General features: G+C 39.0%; 1 protein-coding gene across 3 annotated transcripts; it reads right to left on the bottom strand.

Annotated features, from left to right (window-relative positions):
• Nucleotides 1–5240: 5240 nt before the first annotated feature.
• On the bottom strand, nt 5241–22976 carry LOC135223526 (glycine receptor subunit alpha-2-like). 3 transcript variants are annotated; one of them, XM_064261996.1, is made up of 11 exons: nt 22677–22976; nt 18152–18252; nt 17469–17562; nt 15359–15519; nt 13789–14763; nt 10628–10975; nt 10355–10490; nt 9672–9838; nt 8539–8637; nt 7422–7538; nt 5243–6904 (listed from the first exon to the last, which is right to left on the bottom strand). In XM_064261996.1, the coding sequence occupies exons 5-11, from the start codon at nt 13906–13908 to the stop codon at nt 6473–6475; spliced, it is 1419 nt and encodes a 472-aa protein (XP_064118066.1). In that variant the 5' UTR covers nt 13909–14763; nt 15359–15519; nt 17469–17562; nt 18152–18252; nt 22677–22976; the 3' UTR covers nt 5243–6472. The 3 variants fall into 3 exon arrangements, with proteins under 3 accessions (XP_064118068.1, XP_064118066.1, XP_064118067.1); XM_064261997.1 differs by lacking the exon at nt 22677–22976 and adding an exon at nt 21399–22657; XM_064261998.1 differs by lacking the exon at nt 7422–7538 and having other exon boundaries at nt 5241–6904.
• Nucleotides 22977–26701: the final 3725 nt, after the last annotated feature.

Here is a 26701-nt window from a genome sequence, read left to right as displayed (position 1 = left end):
TGGTCCTTTGGAGATGTTATTTTTGGAGGCATATAATTGCTGAATTACGAGTTTATTGTAGTTTTTTTTATCCCGAATAGGTGATAATTTTTTTTATATATAATTGGGCAGTATCATATGAGAGTTGTCTTAGAGACAAATTTTTGAACACATTGGTCATATCCTGGAGATAATTTCATGAAATGTGCTTACTTGGTTTCATTATAGAATCTTTTTTTGAGAATCATGAGTTTCTGAAGTTGTGAGTCTGACTAAACATTTTTATGCTGCAGTTCGAGCACCTGATGTGTCCGCAGGTGGATTTTTTGCTGAAAATGCTGTGATGAGTCTGGTGTGCTGACTCTTTTCTTTTAGTGGTGATTGCTTAGAGTTTTTGCAATATCTGGAAATTTTGACAATAGCATTTCATGAAAGTGCACATGTAATGGGTTGCTTTCTGGCCGTGTCCGATAGCTTGAATAGTTGCGATGGGAAAATTCCGTAACTATGCATATTGCATTTGTTGGGGAAAACGCGGGGTTATGTATATCATGCATATATTATGTGCTTTGTGATGGGGGAAGTTCAATTGTCATTATCTTTTTTTTATTTTTCTTTTTTTCCTTTTCCTACGAGAGATGTAATTGGGGATTGAACTTTAAATAGCATTTCTTTTTGGATGGGAGATGTAATTTATCGGGGTTGTGATTTACATAGATGGGCGTTTGACATTAAGTCTCATTGTAATTAATTATGTGAGCAGTGAAAAGTTTTTACTGATTTTGTGTGTTGTTGAAATATTAGAGCTTGAGAGAACATTTTTGATTTTTGGGGCTGGGCTTGTTACGTGATTTTTTTTTTCCTTGGGCTCATTACCTTTTTTCTTTTTTTTTCTTGTGGGAATTTGAGTTTGAAATGTGAGTGCAGAAGTCCGTAGAGTTACTGTGAGTTCTGGATTGTGTGTGCTGGTGTATGAGTTTGGAGAATTGAGTTAGAGAACTTAATATTTTTTTTTCTTTGCGGAGTTGTGATAATGACTTATGATTTAGTGGTCATATTAAATGGAGTTAATTGGGAGACGTTCAGTTAGTGTATCTGAATTTTTGAAGTCATTATCTGATGTCTGGGGTTAATTTTCTTTTCTAATTGACCGATGACTTGACTGACATACTTAAACACACCATAATCGTCGTTCCCCGACGCTAGCAAGACGCCCACCAGCCGTGCAGAGATGTTGCTGTCGTTTGCCCAGGTACTTACGAGAGTTTCTACAAGTCTACAGAGTTCTACAGCGCTTTTGGGTCTACAGAAGCCGTTAGATGTTTTCCACTGGGAGATGTTTCGTCTTCCTACAGCGTGCTACGTCTATGCGGGAAGCTGCAGACAAAGAGGGATATTCAAGAATCCAAGATGCAGAGAAAAGTTTATACACCCAATTGTTATTGGAGATGAAGCGTGATAGACATTATGTTGTGCTGCCAGAGACGTGCAGTTACTACTATATTTTGTGTTTTGAGCCGGCCAATGTGTTTTATATGTGAGCTATGGCTAGGCAGGGGCTAGCCAGGGTAGTGGCCGAGCTAATCTGTAAAAAGGAGGTATTTACAGATTCATCTTTTTTAACTTCCCATGGAGACAGAGTCCGAGCGACAACCTAGAGAAAGCTGATAAATCTTTTCTGGGATGGTGTGACACCAAGATGCTTACTTAAGCAGGTCAATGTTCGTTCTGTGGGTATGTGAGTTCGTGAGGGCTTGTTCAAGGTGCCTTTGAAAACTGGCTGTGACCAGTTAATTGGGGCGTTGACGAAGTGTGTGAATTCATGTGTACGTGTGCGCCTCTTCCGTTCATAATGGCATCTTTAGCCAAAACTAGGGGAAGACTTTCGGAGAGGTCTGTGCGAGAAAGGCAGAGCCACGATGGCGTATGCCAAGGTGTTTCCTTTTGAAAGTGTGTGAAATTCCAGGCTGTAATGGGTAAGTGTCATTATACTTTAGCCAAAGGGATGGCTTGTTTTGATATCTTGTAAAGATGTTCTATTTCATTTAATCTTTTGTCTTTGTCTTTACAACTGTGTGTGCTCACTAGTGTGTTCTCCTGTCTTTTAAACAGGCGGTTCTAGTGAGGGGACCGAGTGTCCTAGTGGAGGGAACTATAATATTTTGGAGAAGAGATAATTGGTGTGACTAATTACTGATTGAGACATTTAAATACCGAGGGGGGGCGGGTTGTCTGTGAGACTTAAACTATTATCATTCCATTAATGATCCTGTAAGAACATGAATTATTCAACTAGTATTTTGCTTTGAATAAACGTATATATTTTTGTAGCTCCGACTCTGATTTGATGACCTTAGATAATGGAAAGAGGAGAGGAGAGAGAGAGAGAGAGAGAGAGAGAGAGAGAGAGAGAGAGAGAGAGTTACCAGTTCGCCTAACGCTCTGGCTAAACGCATCCCAAATATTAAAATAGCGGGGGTGGGCGATGCCCTTCGCTGTTAATATAATATATATATATATATATATATATATATATATATATATATTATATAGATATTAATAATATATATAATATTATATATATATACTATATATATATTATAATATATATATACATATACATCATATATATATATATCATATATATATATATATATATATATATTATACATATATATATATATATATATATATATATATATATATATATATATATATATATATATAATATATATAATCTATATATATATATATATATACATATATATATATATATATATATATATATATATCTATATAGATACATATATATATATATCTATACATATATCTATATATATATATATATAGATATATATACATATATATATATATATAGATAATATATATATGATATATATATAATATATATATATATATGATTGGGTAGCTGATTATCATATATATATATATATATTATATGCATTGGTGCTGTAAAAATGCAGAACAACAATCCCTACAAGCCCTTAAACGCCGAGCCGGTATTTTCGAAAGTGTCTCCCGTATGCCGGTGGCGTTCGGGAGTGACCGCCGAAGCGGAAAAAAGTTTTTTTCAAAAAGTCACAGCACGCTTAGTTTTCAAGATTAAGAGTTAATGGAATATATGACAGTGCAAAAAAAAAAATTTCATATATAATTGCATACAAATCACGCTGTAAGCAAAACGGTTAAAGCTAATGAGTTAATTATATTTTCGTTGTATTGTACACTAAATTGCGATCATTTTGGTATATAACAAATTGTAAAACGATCAAAGCAACACAGAGAAAATATTATCACAATATGATGCATGAATTCGTAACGCGCGGACGTAAAAAATAAGTTGTTTTTAAAAATTCACCATAAATCGAAATATTGTGCTACAGACTCCCCGTTTGTTGCAAAATGAAGGTAATTGATTGACTATTACCATACTGTAAGTGTTGTAGCTTACAATTGCAGTTTTCGACCATTTCGGCCGAGTTAATTCTTCTATTTATCATGATTTATATGAAAATATTTCAAAAGTAATAAAAGCTACAACCAAGAGTTATTTTTTGTTGTATTCTACATGAAATTGCGCATATTTCATATATAAAATTTTATGTAACGGCTAATATAAAACGGTGCAACATTACGACAATCGGACGAAAGAATTTCTGATTTTTTCGGCAGTTACCGCGCGGACGTAAGGAAAAATTTTTTTTTTTTGCAAAAATTCACCATAAATCGAAATATTGTGCTAGAGACTTCCAATTTGCAAAATGAAGGTAAATGATTGAATATTACTAGAATATAAGAGTTTTAGCTTACAATTGCGTTTGTCGACCATTTCGATCGAGTCAAAGTTGACCGAAGGTTGAAATTTTGGCACTTATCGTGATTTATATGAAAATATTTCAAAACTGATAAAAGCTACAACCATGGGATGTTTTAAGTTGTATTCTACATGAAATTTCGTACATTTTCATATATAAAACTTTATGTAACGGCTAATATAAAACGGTGCAAACATTACGATAATCTGACGAAAAAATTTCTGATTTTTTCGGAAGAGTTACCACGCGGACGTAGGGAAAAAGTTTTTTTTTCAAAAATTCACCATAAATCGAAATATTGTTCTACATACTTCCAGTTTGTTGCAAAATAAAGGTAAATGATTGGATATTACTAGAATGTAAGAAATTTAGCTTACAATGGCGTTTTTTACCATTTCGGTATAGTCAAAGTTGACCGAAGGTTGAAATTTTGGCACTTAATATAAAACGGTGCAAACATTACGACAATCTGACGAAAAATTCTGATTTTTTCGGAAGAGTTACCGCGCGGACGTAAGGAAATAGGTTTTTTCAAAAATTCACCATAAATCGGAATATTGTGCTACAGACTTCCAGTTTGTTGCAAAATAAAGGTAAATGATTGAATATTACTAGAATGTAAGAGTTTTAGCTTACAATGGCGTTTTTGACCATTTCGGTATAGTCAAAGTTGACCGAAGGTTGAAATTTTGGCACTTATCGTTATTTATATGAAAATATTTCAAAACTGATGAAAGCTACAACCATGGGTTGTTTTTAGTTGTATTCTACATGAAATTGCGCATATTTTCATATATAAAACTTTATGTAACGGCTAATATAAAATGGTGCAAACATCACGACAATCGGATGAAAGAATTTCTGATTTTTTCGGCAGTTACCGCGCGGACGTAAGGAAATAGTTTTTTCAAAAATTCACCATAAATCGAAATATTGTGCTAGAGACTTCCAATTTGTTGCAAAATGAAGGTAAATGATTGAATATTACTAGAATATAAGAGTTTTAGCTTACAATTGCGTTTTTTTTACCATTTCGGTCGAGTCAATGTTGACCGAAGGTTGCAATTTTGGCACTTATCGTTATTTATATGAAAATGTTTCAAAACTGATAAAAGCTACAACCATGGGTTGTTTTTTGTTGTATTCTACATGAAATTGCGCACACTTTCATATATAAAACTATATGTAATGGCTAATATAAAATGGTGCAAAAATTACGTCAAATTGACGATATAATTTCTGAGATGTGTCGCTGATGCTTTTTAGTGCGAGAAGAAAGAAATTCGCGCATGAGCGTGTGGGTAACGCTTGTAAACAAAACAACAGCTTGATCCGTGAACTCCCAGCATCCCTCAAGGTGTGTGATTCAAAAGTTTTCACCAAGTAGGCCTATAACTATTTTTCCGCGAATTAAAAAAAAAAAAACTTTTTTTGCGTCGACGTATCATACGTCAATTAAGCACTCAACAGAAAATTTTCGTTGACGTTTAATACGTCCAATAGGCGTTTACGGGCTAGATTCATTCTTTATCTGATCTTTCAAGGTTGATTTAACTGTGTATGAACCTTCCCAATATCAGATGCTTTATATACATACACAGAATGTTTAACAGAACGTGGCAAAAGTATAAAATTTTTTAACCAACCTATTCTTCTCCATTCTCTCCAAATGACCACACCTCAGAACGCTGATCTCCTGATACCTAATTAGCTTTTGAAAGATGTCTTTTGACTTTGTTTTACAGTGTTGCAAAAGAAATTTAGTGTTTAAATCATCAGGACGATTTTGTTTCCTTCCTTTCATGATTCGTTTACACTGTCTCTCACACCTATTGGCTCATACTGACGCTCCTGGCCGATAAAACGACCACATCGAACAATCAAATATATCGGATTCTGTCTTTCCACACATCGGAAAACTTCCACATGCAGTAGATTTCCATTTCACAAGTTCTTGTGAGGCGACGTTGGGTACATTAATAATTTTTCAAGGCTTAGCAGCTATGTATTGGAGTGCAATAATTAATGTGTATGTTAAAGTGTAATACATTATTTCGAATATTCAAGGAAAGGGTTAGTACTTATTAAACTTGAAAAGTTTGTCACTACATCAGTAATTACATCAGCAACTTAAAGAACTACCCTAAACATACAAATTTAACATTCTGACTGTGGTGCAGCCTATAAGCCAACAGTATGCTTAATAAGAAGGTAAAGACTACAATAGCTATTAAGTGAAAATTCAACACGCCATGGATTACTCATGAGAGAGCTAAAAGTCTCAGCATGATGGCCGTTGGTTTACATGAGGGCCAATAATAACCATTCAATCCTAGTGAGAAGCTCGAGGTGACTGCATACCATTAGAGAACCTTGGTGGAGCATAAGGAACATTTTAGTGATGAACATTAATATCTTATAAGTGCCTAATGGCGCATAAGGAACATTTTAGTGATGAACACTAATACTTATCTTACAAGTGCCAGAAAAGGTCATACCATTACACTGGATGTGGACTATGGCCTATACAGAAATGACATATATCCAGAATTCAACAAAATAAACAACACAATTAACGTTATATAGCTTTAAGGCACTTTGCGCCATAGCATCCTATGCCATTTAAGCTACACAGTGCAACAGAAAACCCCTCCTAATCAAATTATCTGGAAAGCTAAGCACAGAAAGAAACTGACAAACAATACTCCAACCACTGGGAAAACCATAATGGCACATTTGTTGACCAAGAGAGCTCGACTTTTTCCATCGTTTTTTGGCGCTGCTTCCTCGATGAAATTTTGAATCACTGGGATCACGTTCCCCTTCTTTCCATCAGAACAGGCAGCATTCAGAAGACGTTGGAAGTGTTCCGTGTCCCTTAGGGCCTCACTAGGGTTGCTTTTCGCTTCTTGGCAGTGGAGAAATTCCACGACAGCCAACGTGACAACAATACAGAAATCGAAGATGATGAGGGCGGCGTACCACACGTCGATGGTCTTCATGTAGGTCGTCTTGGGTACTGACTGGCTAGTCTGGGTCAGGAGCCCCGTCAGCACTAGGAGAGAGGTCAAGGATACCATGATTCTATCCTGAGAAGATGGATCCTGGTTTTAGTTAGGGAACCACAACTTTAGGTAAGAACTGAATAAAAACAAGCATTGTCTCGATCTCTCTGACTTCCTAACATCTAATGTAAACTCTCTCACGTCTACAAACGACACAGTAGTCACTTAAGACGACTGAATGGGGGTTAGACGACAAATTTATCTTTTATAGAATCACATAACTCAAAAACTTTCTAAGCTGACATTCCCAAGCATCATTTTGGCAGAGATTCGTAAATGGAGTAGAAATTAGATCCCAATTGAACATCTGTCACAGCAAAAATTTTCTCAAACCTGTAGGAACAGTTTGAAAACGGGAAATGAAAAATCTTTAGTCAAATTTGTCGGTTAGAATTTCATAAGACCAATATGAACTAAGTCCAAACAGAAATCGATATTAGATCGTAGATTTGATAGGTAATAATGGAGCTTTCCCCCAGAGAATGGGACACAAATAATGCCAGGGTAAGCAAATAAGTACTGCACGGCAAACTCAGTATACCTGAAAGTCGTCCTTATCGAAAAAGAATGTGAGGTACGAGATAACTGCCAGTAGTAAACTGGGGAGGAAGGCATTGCCGATGTAGTAGCCATACTGGTTTTGAAACACGAGTTCGATCTGTGAAGAAAATTCAGGAATTAAAGGAAGTTCATCGTTTGGTATGAGAATTCTTTGTGAAATGGCGTCCGTGACTGCAGATGTGTCAAGAGATCAAAATTAAGTTCTCACCGTAAAGGAATTGTTTAAAGGGGCCGGCCTCCTGATGTTTTGGGAGAAGAACACTGTCGACTTTCTTTGGCGTACCTAACGCAGTGATTGACTACTACAACACATATGGCTTGGGGATGCTTACAATTTCTTTGATAAACTAGACCTGAAGGATTGCATCAAGGAGATAGGGAAGATGATATGATGGAAACAAAGGACGTGTTTATGATAATGAAAGCCAGGCTGAATACGCTGAACTTGAAGGCTTACTTCTAGGCTAAACACATGGACGAGGTCTGTGATATCTGGAGTGTTGGGGAGGACAGCAACGAACATTTATTCAGGTGTAATACCAAGAACAAAAGAGCATGACATTACTTTCGAGACCCTGAAATAACCTAACTGAAAACTGGTTAGCCATGAAAATTAAGGATGTTGTTAACTTAGAAAGTGATGGATGTCAAAGATGATAGCATGGCTCTGCCTCAGTTTCAAATAAAAAGAAATGAAATGGGGAGGGTTAAAAGTAAATTGGAAATTCACCGACACTGTTTCGTAATATCTAGTTTAGAAACATCTCCAATTTTTCTGGGTTATTGTTGCAGAAAAGGGTAATGGACAAGAATTAAAATAAATATTTTGAAGTACTATAAAATCAAGTCAAACTAAAGACGATTAAAAAAGGTACAAGGTGATAAAGCTCTGTTCAAAGTTAAATATACAGTAGCTCTGCACCTAACATGAACAGCGTACTGTGCCACCGCCATCTTGAATTCAAGATGGCGGTGACTGCGCCCGGTTACAACTGTGCGGAGTGAGTGCTTAGGAATCAGAACCATTTTTTATATCCTTTACTTTACACATTCACCTCATTTCATTTCGGGCAGATGTCCTTGGCCCCCTTCCTTACCTTAATGACCTCCACCTCACCTCTCCTCATTAATTCAGCAGTCACTCCGGTCACCATGTATTCTAAAAGCTTGCGATTTCCCTCAAAGGACACGCTTTCCTGAAAAAAGAACTAATTTCAAAGCATCTGCTTAAGCCCTTGCTCGTATTCAAAATACTAAAAATGATAACCTAACATTTAATTAGAAATACAACTTACTGAAGTCAATACCGAATCTATGGGACATTTTGAGAGATTTCTACTATATCGCTTGGTGTTTACCGTTCATATCTGTCAAAGAAAACGCTTTAGCATAGGCTTCGATGAAACTATCTTTATATTTTTACAACAGCATAATTCATTTAATTTATTAAAAGTTAAAAATCGCATGCTATAAAGCTAATATATTTTGACTTTATTATAAAATTACCCCATTATATAATTAGGTCTATACCATAGTCCCATACTTAGCTACTGTGAAATATCAAAACAGAATACTCCGTTTTGCTTAAAATCAATAATTAAAATCTTCTCTATGATAAAAAAAAAAGCTATAGAGATGAAAAACTTATCAAAAAGAGAACTCAAACTTTTATATTAAAAATGTAGTTGTTAACACGCAAATCATCGTATCTAAATTTCGGCTAAATATAGCGATAACTTGCCAATATCAAAAAAGTTCCCTACACATACACACACACACACACACACACACACACACACACACACACACACACACATATATATATATATATATATATATATATATATATATATATATATATATACATATATAAAAGTCCACTTGGAGAGTGTAATCTTACATTCAGTGGTAAAGGTTGTCTGTCTTCTATGACAAGGAGCTTTTTTTCAATAAAATAGAATGTTTCGAGGAATATCTATGAAAAACATTTATTAAGGCCAATTAATCAAGTAAAAGCATAAATGGATTATTCATAACTGAAATTTTACTGCCTTCGCCTAATCCGGAGATGTAAAAAATAGGTCGGAGGTTTGGCCTTGGCAAATACTTTTAGACCGTGGATGACTCACGGGGCGGCAAAAATTCCTCTTCAGGTTCGTTAGGCGAAAGAAAGTCTTTCTCTCACATGCAGTAGGAGTTGGTTAGCAACTCTACAAGGAAGAGCACTTACTATCGTGTAATTGATGTGCTGAACAGCATTCACCTCGGAGTACAGAACGGAGCAGGACTGCGTGTCAAACGGGTACCGCAGAAGGCAGAACTGACAGTGACAAGAGAAGGATATGGTCGAGCGCTGGATCATCACGATCGTGTTTTCTTTTCCATCGAACAGTTTGTCTGCAAAGGAAAGAAGGAAGTATTCGACTGAATTCGTCTTCTGATCACGCAAACAATTTGATCAAACATTCGATAAATTGGGATTAACTGTTCTTTAAATAGCAAAGATGGTTGGAATAAATTGGGAAAAACAGACTGTAATTCTCTACGTTGAGAGAAGGGGTTGTGAATGGGATGTGGCATACTTGGTGACTGTGAAGAAAAGCTGCAGAGGATGGTGGAATAAGTTGAAAGTGTTTGTAATACGAGAACACTGGAAGTGAATGGTAGAAAGAAGCTACTGAGCTGAATTGTTTCTGTACTGGATGTTGAGTAGGACTAGTCGAAAATTCGAGAAATGTAGTTACATAAAAAAAAGGAGAGATTGACAAACAAAAAATCTCTGCAGGAAGGAGTAGAAAATTAAGAAGTTCCAGGCTGACAAATCAGCATAAATGTTAAGATTGCCAGGGCCTAACAGTCCTAGAGGAGCAAGGATGAATGCACAACAAAGGTGAACGGTGTAGTGTGTTTTACCTTGACTAGTTGCATTCTTGTCTTGTGGATTACTGTTTAACTGAACAAACAGGAACGAGGTTTTCACGTTTGAGTCTGCCAGGCTTTGATCTCCGGACTCTATGTAAAACTCTGGAAGCCAGAGGCCTTCGGAGAGCTGCCAAGTAGAAGAAAATACTCAGATTTCTAGCGCATTCATTAGAAATATACAGCTTAGCTTCAGATCAAATATCACGTCCCAAAACGCACAATTATGCACAACAATAACAAAGGCAAAGGTATGACAGGACCCACCTTTACTCTGTTGGAGAAGTTTCCTGGCCTGAGGTTCCTGAAGGTGAGCCTGGTGTCCCTCCACTTGACCTTCTGTCGCACGTCAATCTGCACCCTGAATTCGGCGATGTCCACCTCCCTCACAGAGATGATTTCTTGGCAGAAGGAGAGCTCTAGCGGATCGTCGCTCGACACAGGAGGAGGGATTTCCATGGAATAGCCTTGTGGTAACACGATGACGGAGCAGCCTTTCTCGTCGCTGAAGTCCTTGCACTGCGTCTTGTGGTCACATCTCTGCTCGTAAGGAACGCAGCTTCCATCATCGCAGGTGTACTGGCTTTCATCGCAAAGAGTCAGGAGGAGAGTTACCTGTAATTGATGATAAATACTCTCAGAGCGTTGCAGGATAAGACACCCATTTACGTGGACACAGATTCCGAGAACACAACTCAATGTTTACCATTTGTCGTTTTGATTTGTAAGGGATGCTGAAACTTCACTGACTGAAGGTGGCCTCTGAAAACACCACGGTTTTTCCTTTCTCTTTTGTCAAAAGGAACCATGTGCGTTCCTCAATGAAAAATCCTGCACGAGGAAAAAAAAACCCAAGAAGGTTCGCCTTCACTAAGGCAAGTGATCCCCGCAACCTGTGAGAAGTAATGAGCAGCATTATCCTGAGACGTTCCTCGTTGGGCGAGTGGTTTTCGCACTCAGCTACCAGTCCGGTGCCCCAAAGTTCGATTCTCGGCTCGGCCAACGCAGACTTAGTGAAATTTATTTCTGGTGATAGAAATTCATTTCTAGATATAATGTGGTTCGGATCCCACAATAAACTGTAGGTCACCGTTGCTAGGTGACCAATTGGTACCTAGCCACGTAAAAATATCTGGCAATCCTTCGGGTTCAGCCCTTGGAGAGCCGTTAATCAATCAGCTCAGTGGTCTTGTTAAACTAAGATATACTTAAATTTAGCTACATCCTGTCTGGTGACTTGTACGAAGGTAGCTTCATGGGCTCACGGTAATCAGGTATCTTTTTGAATCAGAGTTAGCTTGATAACTCTTTATTTTTTTTATTAATTATTTTATTCACTTTTCCGTTAGCATCTGCTAGTGCTACGGGCAGGACCCACTGGGTACTACTATACTCTGTTTTTTTTCCATCTGTCCACCTGCCTGTGGTGTTTTCGTATGGTAACACTGCGTCCCGGGCTTTAGATAGTTACGCTATGTGTATGTTTTAAGTACATAAAAGGATATCTGGGTGTACATTTGCAACTGAAAAGGGTTTTAATAATTTACTGTATGCGAATTACACCGTTAATATTCGAAATAGGATATTATTATAATTGTTGAATGTAAGCTGAATGTAACTATCTAAAGCCCGGGACGCAGTGTTACCATATGCAAACACCACAGGCGGGTGGAAAGATGAAAAAAAAAAAAAAAAAAAAACAGAGTATAGAGCACAGATGTCATCTGACTCCTGGTTCACTAAGCTTCTGCTTTGGTGAACCAGATCTCTTATCCAATTATCATACGATTTGCACCTGATACTGCTCAGATATGTCAGCTTTTGCATAGGACTAGCTTCTCTTCTCTACCTGAACTACATGAGTATTCAGATGGTGTCGTCATCCGGAAGAAAATGGAGGGCGACGGTTTGGTAGGCTACTTGCTCGGCCATCCAGCGCTTCACTTGAAGACAATGGAAGGAAAATTCTATAACAAACTTTTGCTTTCAACCATAATAATGAATTTCCAAGATAAATTTCTTTTCCTAATGCAAGTACACACATTACTGCATCTGCCTGGAATTGTTTACCACCATTTTACTGACAAAGCACAATCATGTTGTAGAATGAAAGCAAATGAACAAATTAACACAAAATATTTTTAGAGAAAGAATAAGGTCTGTAAAATACACAACTGCCAAAAATATAACTAAACAAAATACACAACTGCCAAAAATATAACTAAACAAGTAAAAAAATACGCCGAAATTGTTTCGGCGCAATCGAGTTTACTGTACATAGTATAATCAAGTCCACCGAAAATAGATCTCTCTCTCGTTGGTCTCGGTATAATGTTGTACGAGCCGCGACCCATGAAACGTTAATCACGGCCCGGTGGTGGCCTGGCCTATATCGTTGCCAGTCAGAAGATTATGGCTAACCTTAACCTTAAATAACATAAAAACTACTGACGCTAGAGGGCTGGAATTTGGTATATTTGATGATTGGAGGGTGGATGATCAACATGCCAATTTGCAGCCCTCTAGCCTCAGTAGTTTTTAAGATCTGAGGGTGGACAGAAGTGGACAGCAAAAAAGCGCGGGCGGATAGACAAAACTAGAAAAGGAGTCAAAATCCGCAAAAAAAAAAAAATAAAAAAAAATACGAGTTAGGGTATCACCACCTCACAGGCATCTAGTGTGAATGGATTTGTGTTTCAGAGACAACAAAAAAATATTCATTTTTACAACAAACAAATTAAGGGAGTTTATCTGTCAAATATAACTTCCACAATCAATCACTGGCTCCTTAAACAGATCCAAATTAGGTCTTTGCTAAGCTCGCTCGTATGGTGTTTTGACGTTGCATGGAACCAGTGGTTATTCAGCAACGGGACCAACGGCTTTACGTGACTTCCGAACCACGTCGAGAGTGAACCTCTATCACCAGAGGGCTTTGCTAAGGTGGCCCCTCTGAATTTCACTTACCGGGAAAGTTTAATAATCATCACTCTTGCTTTTTCTGATGTGCCGTGAGTGCTTGAAGGCTATACTTGACGTCACTTCATGATGGTATACTCTTATAAGTAGGGAAACCTCCCAGACGCACGTAAGTAGGATCTACAATTGCCAAGATATTGCTTACTGTGCTTATGCCTAAAAGGTGCTGGGTCGAGCTCATTACTGGAGGCAAGTATGGAAGGTTTTATAAATGCTGATTTGAGCGCGTTACAAGTTTCCTCTGCTTGATCTCAAAGGCCTTGGAGCGTATTCATCGTAAGTAATAAATCTCGGGCAATTCGAGAAGACGGTAGAGACAAAGTAATGGACTGTGGGTGGTGGTGGTTGGGGGGGGGGGGAGGGCACATGTTAGAAACATGCTCATTAAAAGGACCATTTAAAACAGCGACCCCGAGTAGGCATTGTGCTGAAAAGAAGATTAAACTTACCTCGCCGTTTTGACACCGGTCCCCTTCTATGGTCCACCTTCGTCTGCCAATTGGATAACCGTGAAGAGGACCTGGGTCAGACACAGCCAATATTCCACTTTCATTACTGGTTAAAGTCATCCTTCATTTTTCGCCAGAGAAGTGGATAACGGTTGCGAAGTGCCCGATGAATTCTGGTCTTCCGTCCCTTCCGTGTCTTGCATAGTAAAGTGAATCAAATTCTGACAATGAGCACAGTCCTAGTAAACGAAGAGTCGGCAGTTGGCCGTACCTGCAGATGGGGCACGAGAGGTAATCACAACGTGAACTTCCCCAAAAACTCCCAAATTCTGCTCTTTCAACTATGGCACAAGTTTTAGGGCTGATTATTGGGCTATTTTCCCTAAAGTTCTGCCACTGAGGCGTTTCACTGCTGTCAGACTTTAGCCACGTCTGACTTGACACATTAGCGCGAAGTCCAAGCCAGTATATGCCTTGGATAGCACTCGTGCACTCTTCCACGAATTTCCCTGCCAAATCGAGAGACTCTCTGTGCTCCTTTTTATTTTGAGGGACTTCCAGTGACCCCTTGAAAACCTCACACCACTGGGATGCCTCTGAGAAGAACATTCTTTGAGGGAAAAGTATAATGAAATGACTGGCCTCTTGCGTACTGCACACATCTTCAATTGGGGCACTGTATCGCGTAGCTTTCCCTCTCAGCTCTGATACCGGCCACGAACTCGAGAACTGGTAGAGTGGCTCCAGTCCTTCAATCTTCGTTTGGCAGGAAGCGAAATTAATTAGGTCCTGAGGCTCGAGAAAGGCGTCGTAGAACAAGAAGTTTGCTATTTCCCCTTTCACTGCCTGCCAAAGGGAGAAGTCTCCCTCTGTGCTGTCCAGATCATTGCCGAGGACAAGGCGGCCACCTCTTGCAATTTTGACAGCCTCTCTGTCATTTGCCTTTCCATGAAACGGGGCCGTAGCATTCCAGACCTGTTGAGACAAAACAAAAAAAGGCTGTATAGATAAAATTGGCTAGCTCGCAATATGGCTTACATTCAAAGACAGCTCCTCTTTCTTACATCTGGCAGTGGGGATGCAGTATCTGTTCGAGTGTAACAGTAACTTCTACTGAGCATATATAATATGCTTTCACAGGACATTTAACAAGACTGGTCAGTATGTTAGGAATAACATGAAATCATTGAAAAAAGTGACAACCAAGACTTGGACACACAATTAATATGAAATTATCTTTCGATTTTAAATACACCAATAGTAAAAATCTAAAATAAACGGGTACTATATAACAGTTTTGCATAGGAACACTGGTTTTGAGGTACGATAACCGAGGAATGACAGGCAGCCAGCATAAGACAATGGTTACAGAGGATAATGAACGATGCTAACAGGACGAAATAATGTCTGAACATAAAGGTTTTAATGGAGAGGAATCGTGACTTTTCCTCTTAAGAAACTCACTCATCTAAAAGTCTGATTCGCGCATCAAAGAGGAAATGTCAACATCATTTACAGTAACAGTCATATGATAACAGCAATTTATGAATACGAGGACTTTAGGACTCACGTGGCCGTTGAGCATCGTGTAATACAGTCTGGACTTCAAGTCAAACGCCAGGCAGAAGCTGTTCCACTCGAACAGTCGGACGTGGTACCCTGGCATATCCGCTACGAAGCTCAAAGCACTGTTGCAGCAGGTGAACCCCAGGGCATTCGATTCACTGAACCCTAGAATGAAAGAAGAAAAAATAAATGGAATATAAAATTTCGGCCAAAGACCAAGCACTGGGACCTATGAGGTCATTCAGTGCTGAAAGGTTAATTGAGAGTAAAAGGTTTGAAAGGTGTAACGGGAGGAAAGCCTCGCAGTGGCAATACGAAACAGTTTTCAATTAAGAGAGGGTGAAAGAAGGCAGAAGAGGCTGAAAGTCCTCATTTGTTCTGCTGATTGGACTCGTGCAAACTTCAACCTATTTCTGTCATTCACATTCAGCGCCTCCACTTCGTTCCCATAATGGAGCGTTGGTTCATCAGTTTCTTCGCAGACATTTGTTTAGGGCTTAGGTGGAGAGAGAGTTCCGAGAGTTCCATGACGTAACGCTCGATACAGGCATAGTACTAACAGTACCATTACTGTAATCGTAAATATCAAGCGCTCCATCGATCTCTGACCGACATTTTCGAACTAAGAGAAAAGTAAACAGTACTCTACGTGGTGTTACTGTTTACTCTCTCCGTCCTGAGTATAACAACACTAAGCTCAACGCATTTTTGACTGGCAAAAGAGCAAGAGCAAAGAAAACAAAGCAGGGGAAAGGCTGAATTATTTTGCTCTTTTAACTGTTGAAATATATAGCGAGAATTTTTTTCCATTTTATTTACTTATTCTTAATCTCCTTAGTGATGTCTAACACTATATTTGCCGCTAAACAATACTCTTGTGCTGTCTATATACCAATATTTCCTTTTGATTATTAATTTGTTTATTTATGTTTTTCTAAAAACTGATCTCCTTTTTCTGTATTTCCCACGACCGTCTGTTCGTTTCATAATAATAATAATAATAATAATAATAATAATAATAATAATAATAATAATAATAATAATAGAGCTAAAATCACACTCTCCAAATATTTTAAGAGGACAATAAAGTGCTTCCATAGAGTCGAGACCGACTGGGAAAAATCCCAATGCTCTTCCTCATACGGGTCAGCAGGGGTAAGGATAAAAGAGCGGGAGTTAACGAAAGATAAAGTCCCCGAATTCAGGGAGGAAGAATCGTCCGGCCACTGAAAAACTGAAAGAACTGAAGTCCGGCTCGTGAACTTCAAAGGTCATGTGAAGCTTGTGGACTTTTAGTAATATCGAATAACCTAAAAAGTCCGAATAAAGACTTGAAGGGAGAATCATGCACTTGCGGACTTGAAGGACCAGGTGACATGGTACGGAAATTTAGTAATATACATTTCTTGAATAAACAAAAAGGAACGGAAGTCCGAGGACTTTTGGAGAGAGGTCATGGTATTTAAGGACTTGAAAGTAAATGAAGGCAACTGAGATTTTTTTGTATTTGTATTAAAAACAGTGTCCTATTTTCGTGTAAAAACAGTCTCTCTAACATTCCTATATTCGTGATATTATTCCAATTCATATGGAACAAGCCCATCACACGAGTCCTTGACTTGAAATTCAAGCTCCCAAAGAATAAGGTGTTCATTCGAAAGTCAGTGAAAGTAACGGGAAAATACAGAAAGAGGGGATCAGTGACTAGAAACAGATAAGTGAACAAATCAACAAATAAATAAAAATGTAAGGAAATTATTAGAATACAAGATGATTCGTATTTGAACTTTCGAAGTTCTAATGGCGCGAAACATCCTCAGGGAGGCTGTTTCACAGCACAACGGTGCAAAACTTAGAAAAGACCTCTGGAACAGAGAGATTCGACGGCGAGGCACACTGACTGCATATTGGTGCTGCTATTCCCATATTGCAAGATTACAAAATTGGTGCTGCTATTCCCATATTGCAAGATTACAACACTGGTGCTGCTATTCCCATATTGCAAGATTACAACATTGGTGCTGCTATTCCCATATTGCAAGATTACAACATTGGTGCTGCTATTCCCATATTGCAAGATCACAAAGCTAAAATGCCAGTTTTTTGCTACTTACAAATAGTTAATTCATTATCAGATCCTTCTACGTAATAACTGACGACCGTCGCCTCGCTGTAGTGTTGCAGCCGAACTCTAAAACAGGTGGTGAACTGTGGGAGACAGAAAGATTGGTGAGCATATTATTCTATTGTTACTATTAATCAGAAGATGAACCCTATTCATATGGAACAAGAACCCCCACAGGGCCCACTGACTTGAAATTCAAGCTTTCAAAGATTATGATGTTCATTAGAAAGTAACAGATTTATTATTATTATTATTATTATTATTAAGAAGATGAACGTTATTCATATGGAACAAGCCCACCACAGGGGCCACTGACTCGAAATTCAAGGTTCCATGGAATTTGGTGTTCATTCGAAAGAAAGTAAGAGAAGGTAATGGGAAGTACAAAAAGAGGAGTTCAGTAATTAGAAAAATAGATAAATGGGTAAATTATAAATTAATAAAAATACAGAGTGAATATATTGAAATGGAAAATAAAATCCAGGCAAAAGACTGACGAGGTCAATCAACTCTGAAAAAGGATATTGACAGTAAAGAAGGTTTAAAGGCGTAACAAGAGGAAAACCTCCCAGTTGTACTATGAAACTATTGTTAGGAAAGTAAGATGGCAGACAGGGAATGTGGACGGATGTACAGTAAAAGGGAAAGTACTAAACAGTTTTCTAATCTTACCTGATACAGCGTCGGCAAAGCGTTGGTTGAGACGTCGACGATATTGTCGACCGATACGATTCCATCGCTGTGCAAATCCACCACCGTCACATTTTCGCTGGCTGGAGAGAATAACATAGTAGGTCATGTCATAATTAAACTGATCGGTAATTAGAGGCATGGATGGTTAGATAATTAAACTGACTAAAACGGGTGGCTGTTTAAATGGGTTATGCGATGTGTTTTATAGGCCAGTGCGGGTTATGCAAAACTTGACGATGAGAGAAGTGAATACAACACGGCCTCTGCTGATTAGTAATAAGGTAAGGCAACTGAATATGCAAATAAATACTGTGCTGATTAGTAATAAGATAGACAACTGTATATGCAAATAAATACTGTGCTGATTAGTAATAAGGTAGGCAACTGAATATGCAAATAAATACTGTGCTGATTAGTAATAAGGTAGGCACTAATATGCATAAATAATGGTGGAATGAAATCGTTTAATAAGGTAGGCAATGAATATGCAAATATATGTGACTGAATAGTAATAGTTAGAAGTGGAATATGCAAATAAATACTGTGCTGATTAGTAATAAGGTAGGCAACTGAATATGCAAATAAATACTGTGCTGATTAGTGATAAGGTAGGCAATTGAATATGCAAATAAATATTGTGCTGATTAGTAATAAGGTAAGGCAACTGAATATGCAAATAAATACTGTGCTGATTAGTAATAAGGTAGGCAACTGAATATGCACTATTATGTGGCTGAATATGGCAAATAAATCTGTGCTGATTTAGTATAATACGTAGCACTGATTAGTAATAAAGGTAAGGCAAACAAAATATGCAAATAAATACTGTGCTGATTGTAATAAGGTAAGGAACTGAATATCAAACAAATATGTCTGTTAGTAATAAGGTGCAATGAATTGCAAATAAATACTGTTGTGATTAGTAATAAGGGTAAGGCAACTGAATATGCAAATAAATACTGTGCTGATTAGAATAAGTAAGGCACTATAATGGCAATTGAATACTTGCGATTAGTAATAATGTAGCACTGGAATAATACAAATACATCTGGTGGCAAGATTAGAAAATAAGTAAGGGCAACTGAATATGGCAAATAAATACTGGTGGCGAAATAGTATTTAGGTGTAAGGTGCCCACGGAAATAAATATGGGCAAATATAAGACGTGCTGATTAGTAATAAGTAGGCAATGATGCAAATAAATACTGTGCTGATTAGTAAAATAAGTGGCAACTGGAATGCAAATATACTGGTGCTGAAATATAATAAGGTAAGGCAACTGCATATGCAAATAAATACTGTGCTGATTAGTAATAAGATAGGCAACTGTATATGCAAATAAATACTGTGTTGATTAGAATAAAGGGTAGGCAATGAAATGCAAATAAAATACTGTGTGATTTTAGTAATAAAGGTAGGAACCTGAATATGCAAATAAATACTGTGCTGATTAGTAATAAGGTAGGCAACTGAATATGCAAATAAATACTGTGCTGATTAGTAATAAGTAGGCAACTGAATATGCAAATAAATACTGTGCTGATTAGGTAATAACGTAAGGCAAATGAATATGCAAAAAATACTGTGCTGATTAGAATAAGGTAGGCAACTGAATATGCAAATAAATTACTGGTGCTATTAGTAATAACGTACAGCAACTATGAATATGCAAATAAATACTGTGCTGATTAGTGATAAGGTAGGCAACTGAATATGCAAATAAATAAACAAGATTTATTTCTCGGCATCAGTCAATCGTTGACGCTTTAAGACATTGGGTCATTGTCCATTGTATCTCTGCGAGTCAATCACTCACTCCAACGATGATTGATTGAATTGAATACAGAATTTAGGCCAAATGCCAAGCACTGGGACCTACGAGGTCATTCAGTGCTGAAACAGAAATGGACAGTAAAAGGTTACAAAGGTGTAACAGGAGGAAAACCTCAAAGCAATTGCACTATGAATCAATTCTTAGAAGAGAGAATCACGCTTTGTTACTTCTTATTTAACGGTATATCTGTAATTAATTTCTCAAGTCTCACGTTCAAGAAGAACAGGAAATTGGAGTTCATTTCTTTAAGGAAATTTGTTTTAATTTGTTACAAAAACCAAACCTGAAGAGATTATCAGTTACAGTTAATAAGATGAACGCATGTTTTTGAAATACCGAAATGCAAAAAGGATGACCTTTGAAACGATTATATATATATATATATATATATATATAGATATATATATATATATATATATATACATATATATATATATATATATATATATAATATATAGATATATATAAAATATTAAAAACAAATATACATATAAATACAAAAACATATATACATATATATAAAATACAAACATATATATATATATATATATATATATATATATATATATATATATATATATACTAAAGGCTATGGGTTGTTATATTTTGACTTAACAAACTGACCAGCAATTGAACCCACGAACACACACAAAAAGTGTAAGTCTGTCTCTCTGTCAAGCAGAAGTAAACGGGCTGAAACCTCTAACCTTTTAGAAAACTATTTTTACTACCTACCTTTATGCATAAGGTAGCGAGAAACTTTTTATTTAAATTTGACAACACCTGCCTTGGGCAACACCCATTCTCCAACAACCCCCACCCCACAAAATTATTAATATCGTGTAATCGTTTGTTCAGCAAAGACTTTCTGAACATCCAACAACTTATCTGAAGGAATTAACCTGATTCAGACATTTTTGGAACCTTCGTTAACCCTCATATTATACGCAAGAGTTCATAAAAATGGTGCGGAGCTGATCCCTAGACACATTTAGTATTATAGGTTACTGTGCTACTGATCGGTACATTATCAAAAGACAGACAATATACTTGCCTTTAATATTTTTTATTATCTGTTTCGTTATCAAATGTCGTGTCAGAACATTTCCATTTCTGTCGTATACAACCAAAAAATGGATGAAAACATTGGAACACAATTAAATTGGCATCTTTAAATGTAATAGGACACTAAAACAAAACTTAACGTTTCGAATAAATAACAATAAGTACGCGCGAATATTAATTCGTTTGAATAAGAATTCTTAGCTGATAATTTAGCCATATACTCAAATGAGCCTTAATTCCATTGGGTTTTTAATTCCGACTAACAGCGTATGCAGCATAATCTTTACATTCTTTCAAAGTAACTCTGAATGTTAGCCAAATACTCACAAGATGGCGCCACCAGCACAGCAACAAAGATCAAAAGAATCCTCGGCTCGCAATCCATGATCTTCGTCGGATGATAAAGCTTAATAATTTGCCAAAGATCGCTTTGGTGGGTCCTTTGTCATTGGCAAATTAACCTAACCGACAGCTTTTGCTTCTAGTTACTTCTGATCGTCTGAGCAGCTGATGAGTACGGTGAAAGTCTACTGATACTGAAGACCTATCGTTATTCTGTAGCAGTTAGATTCAGCCAGCCTTGTGCTGACACGGGCTCTTGCGTTTCAGCAGCTCATAATGTTATTCCATCCTAATAGCAGTGTCTATACATTTCAAACACTACTGACAGTCTGCCACCCAATGGGTGACAGGGGCAATCCTTCCCCACAACCACCACATCCCACCTCCTCGTCCCCAGCCCCTCCCCAACCCTAATTTGTTATATATGTGGTCGATACATTAGTTTAATCCAGCGCTATGTCAACTAGAGGTAATCGTAAGTAAATGTAGGGGTGCCACTTTTGCTAATACCATATTCTTACAGCCTTCATATGAGAAAGACGATTGATTCTAGAGGAAGGCAGTGAATGCCATTTTTGTAAATTTTTTTCTAAAGAAGAAAATGTCGATAGTAAGTAGGAAAAAATCTATTTATGTTTCTGCTGAGAACTGAAGAACAGCCAGTATTTAAGTAATACACGAGTGAACATAAAAAGAGAGAGAGAGAGAGAGAGAATGTAAATAGCCTCAAGGACAACATACAACAAAACCATAACAGGTTGTTTTCGACAGAGATATTCTGTAATTGTTTACATACCCACGTAACTTAATCGCGAATAACTAAAGAGTTTTATTTTGCGTTAAACACAAATCAGCTCATTGACGCCTTATTGCAGCTGTTAAGAGGTAATGAAAATGAGTTTTAGTCCAGCTAGCACTACAAGAAAACAGTGACAAAGAATTGTTAGCGAAGCTATGCAGCTTACTTGCACTTATGCCACATTTAATAGATAACAAGTCACCGGAATTATCATAGCCCAATTAACTGCATACTGCTGGTCCCTGTAACCATTATAGGCCTACATGCTCATACCGACACCAACCATCTTCATTCATGAAGCCTTTCGACAACGTTATCGTAAGACTCCGCACCTATGGCGCCTGTGTTTATTTTATTTCCTACCATATGTAACTCCTGCCATATACTACTGTTCAACATTTGGTTACACAAACTCATTGTAGCCTTGTCACCCTTGTGTCAACTGTAAAAATGGACACGCTTACCGGGAACCCTACTATGGCCGGAAGGTAAACACTACTAGACCCCTAATTCCCGGGTTGTAGAATAAGTCAGAGGGGTAAACAAACTTCCCAAAGATATTCCTTGACAAGACGCAGCGTGGAATGACATTTTCTTGTTTGCTGTCGAGCGAATTTTGTACAAATAAAGGACAATACCATGAAGTGAGCCGGCATTACGGCATACTTCACGAGCAGTTAATTCAGTTCAGATCAAGTGAGATGTGTTGCCTTTACATCGGCACCTCCTGAATGCTCTAGTCTTGGTAATTCTAAAGAATAGTTCCGCACGGACTGCAAGGAACGTAACCGCGAATACGACATCCACTAGGGATTGGGGCGTTCAATGTATTTCGCCGTGTTAAATACTGGCCCCTGGGGGGTTAACTACAGTCGTCCGAATAAATATTACTTAAAATTCATGTTCAGGAAGTAAAACTGCAGGTAGATGATCTAGGGTACTTATCCGCGGCGGCCTAGACTATGGCAGTTGCGGTTTTTCTATGCAGTTTTACCTACTGAACTAGAATTTTAAGTAATATTTATTCGGACGACTGTAATTAACCCCCCAGGGGCCAGTATTTAACACGGCGAAATACATTGGACGGCCCCCAATCCCTAGTGGATGTCGTATCCGCGGTTACGTCCTTGCGGACTGCTTCTGTAGAAATACCGTGGGGGGATACGTTCCCCCATGGCCCCACAGATGACGCCCATGTTTCAAATGATATTATTATATGTTGTGTTATAAAGTTGTTTGAGAACTGAAACTATAGGCATTAACGTCATTAATCATCTTAGATTTAAGCAGAAGATAGAAATTGTAAGATAGAAATTTGAAGCTTCATTGCTCATGCCTTCAAACTCCTTGCCAGCGACCTTTCACACAGGAGCAAAGAAAGACGTACTGCACTAAAGAAAGAAAGAAAGAAAGAAAAAAAAAGAGAGGCTCAGAGAACGAAGACTATGGTAGATCTATTTTACTGTTCCGCGGCCGCCTAGACTTCCCCCCCCCCCCACATTTTATTAAGGGGGAAAACACATCAATTGCAACTCCCCCCCCCCCCCCCCCCCCCCCCCACAACACTGTTTTTTTCCTTCGTTTAACATAGAAGATGCTAGGAATGAGGCTAGTAATAATATGGAATATATACTCTGCACAAGCAAGTATTAAAATATTAAGATAATAAAGAAAAAGTTTTTTTTTTTTTTTTATAAATACGTTCGTGGTCAGATTAACAGTTCGTTTAAATTTAGAAGCCGTAGACAACAAATTTAAGGAAATGTTTCAAGTTGTACTCGAGAAAATTGAGGAGGGAGATCTAGAACCAGTGACTCCCTCACAAGCGCAAGATTCCAAAGAGGCTTGATGATGTTTCTCAGGAATATATTCCCACCTGTGCAGACGAGTATTACAGAGTGGAGTTCTTCAAAGTTATTGACAGTACCTCAGGGTATTCAAATGAATATTTCAGTTCATCTGATCTCACAATGTACCGCGCTTTAAGTGAAATGTTAAATGGGCCATTCAAAGAAGAGTCAGTCAAGAAATATCCAGAGGTTTCTGATCCCTTAAAGCACGAAATTTATTTCTTTCCTATTCAGTTCACATCTGTTTAGGACTACTAAAAGGCATTTGCAAATAGAGTGCCGGAAGTTCAAAGAATGTTCCCGCAAGCTGAACGCTTGCTAAGACTTCTTTTGGTCTCTCCAGTAAGTTCATGTGAATCTGAACGGTCATTCAGTGCACTTAGGCGCATGAAAACATGGCTGCGTCCCACCACGACTTAACCATCTTATGATCTATCAGGTTCACAGAGAACGCCTTGCTGCATTTCACCCCCATATCAAAGCAAAAATATTCATAAACTAAGTGCCAGACACAGGGACATATGTTTTTGGGAAAATTTTAATGCACCTATATTGTTTGGCTGTATCCAGAGGTAAGCATTTTCTCTATCAATTGCGAAAATTCTCTAATCCTCTAAGGGCTGCCCACAAATGAGTTGCCTCCCTGCATCTCTATCTTCCACCACTACTTCTCATCCAACTATAATATTGTTTGCTGAATTTTCATTTTAGACATTCTACAATCAATTAATTCAGTATTGTCCCCTTCTATTCTTTCTCTTACTTTTCCACTTGTGAGGTGACGTAAGCCGATTCACTTACAGTATAGATTCTTGGGTGAGGAGCCCTATACCTACGAGACGTTAGTTAGGTGGCCTCTAATCAGTGTTGCCACACTCTGTTTGTTTGTTTGTTTGGTGCTTTGACGTTGCTTGGAAGCAGTGGTTATTCAGCAACGGGACCAACGGCTTTACGTGACTTCCGAACCACGTCGAGAGTGAACTTCTATCACCAGAAATAAGCATCTTTCACTCCTCAATGGAATGGCCGATAATCGAACCCACGACCACCGAGGTGGGACGCTAATACCATACCAACCACGCCGCTGAGGCGCTGCCAGGTTCTCGGATTGGAATTATCGTACTGGCTCCTCAAAATTATGAATTTTTCAGTAAAAATATCGTACAAAATTGTAGATTTTATCGTAATTATTATCTCACACTGTTTCTGATTTTTTAAAAATATTTTTATAATTTGACAAAATAATGAATATATGTATAATTTCTTTGTAGTCATTAATATCTTGCAATTTACATAATTAAGAAAAAAATACAAATGAAACATTTCTCTCTACAAAAACGAAAAAATAGAATTATGAATAATTAATGTTATGAACAATTACATGAACAAATTATCACTATATTGTATTAACACTGTGGTGAAAAAAAAGTATACAGCTTTGAATGTCACTTATTTCCATAATGTAAACTAAACTGATAACAAATTAACACAAAGATATGTGAGTTGATAGGCCCACTCATACATATCTTTAAACACCCTAAAACATCGAAAATCGTCCCGGGACCCGTGGCAGACATCGCCCGCCCATCGCTGGAACCGTGGTGAGCCTGGCCCGCCTGTCCCGGGACCCGTGGCGGACATCGCCCACCTGTCCCATGACCTGTGGCTGGCCCGGCCCAGCCGTCTCAGGACCCGTGGCGGACATCGCCCACCTGTTGCATGACACGTGGCGGGCCCTGCCTGCCGTCCTGGAACTCCAATGACCCGTGGCAGGCCCAACCCACCCGTCCCGGGGTCCATGACCCAGCCTGCCCGTCCCGGGACACGTGGTGGACATCGCCCGTCCGCGGGCACGTGGCGGACATCGCCCACCCATCCTGGAACCAGCAGCGAGCCCAGCCCGCACGTCACCAGGACACGTGGTGGACATCGCCCGTCCGCGGGCACGTGGCGGACATTACCCACCCATCCTGGGACCAGCAGCGAGCCCAGCCCGCATGTCACCAGGACACGTGGTGGACATCGCCTGCCCACCCGTCCTGGGACACGTGGCAGAGATCATCCGCCCATCCCAGGACCCACAGCAGGCCCAGCCCGCCCGTCCCGGGACATGTGGCAGACATTGCCCGCCTATCCCGGGACCCGCAATGTGCCCGGCTCGCCTGTCCCGGGACACGTGGCAGACATCGCACTCCCATCCCATGACCCAAGGAGGGACTGGCCTGCCTGTCCCAGGACACGTGGCGGACATCGCCCGCCCGTCCTGGGATCTGCAGTGGGCCCGGCCCCTCCGTCCTGGGACCTGTGGTGGACATTGCCCGCCCGTCCCGGGGCATGCGGCAGGCCCGGCCCGCCTGTCCTGGAACACGTGGCAGACATCGCCCGCCCGTCCCAGGCGAACATCACACACCCATCCCGGAACACGAGGTGGACATCACCCGCCTGTCCCGAGACCCGCGGCGGGCCCGGCCCAGCCATCCTGGGACACAAGGCGGACATTGCCCGGTCATCCCGGGACCCATGGCAGGCCCGGCCCGGCCGTCCCAGGACAAGAGGCGGAGATCACCCGCCCGTCCCGGGACACAAGGCAGACATCACCCGCTCATCCCAAGACCTACGGCGGGCCTGCCCCAGGACAC

The sequence above is a fragment of the Macrobrachium nipponense genome, chromosome 10 (assembly GCF_015104395.2).
Source record: "Macrobrachium nipponense isolate FS-2020 chromosome 10, ASM1510439v2, whole genome shotgun sequence".
Classification (NCBI taxonomy): Eukaryota; Metazoa; Arthropoda; class Malacostraca; order Decapoda; family Palaemonidae; genus Macrobrachium; species Macrobrachium nipponense.
The sequence above is the reverse complement of the archived record's forward strand: the minus strand, read 5'-3'. Positions and strand labels throughout refer to the sequence as shown.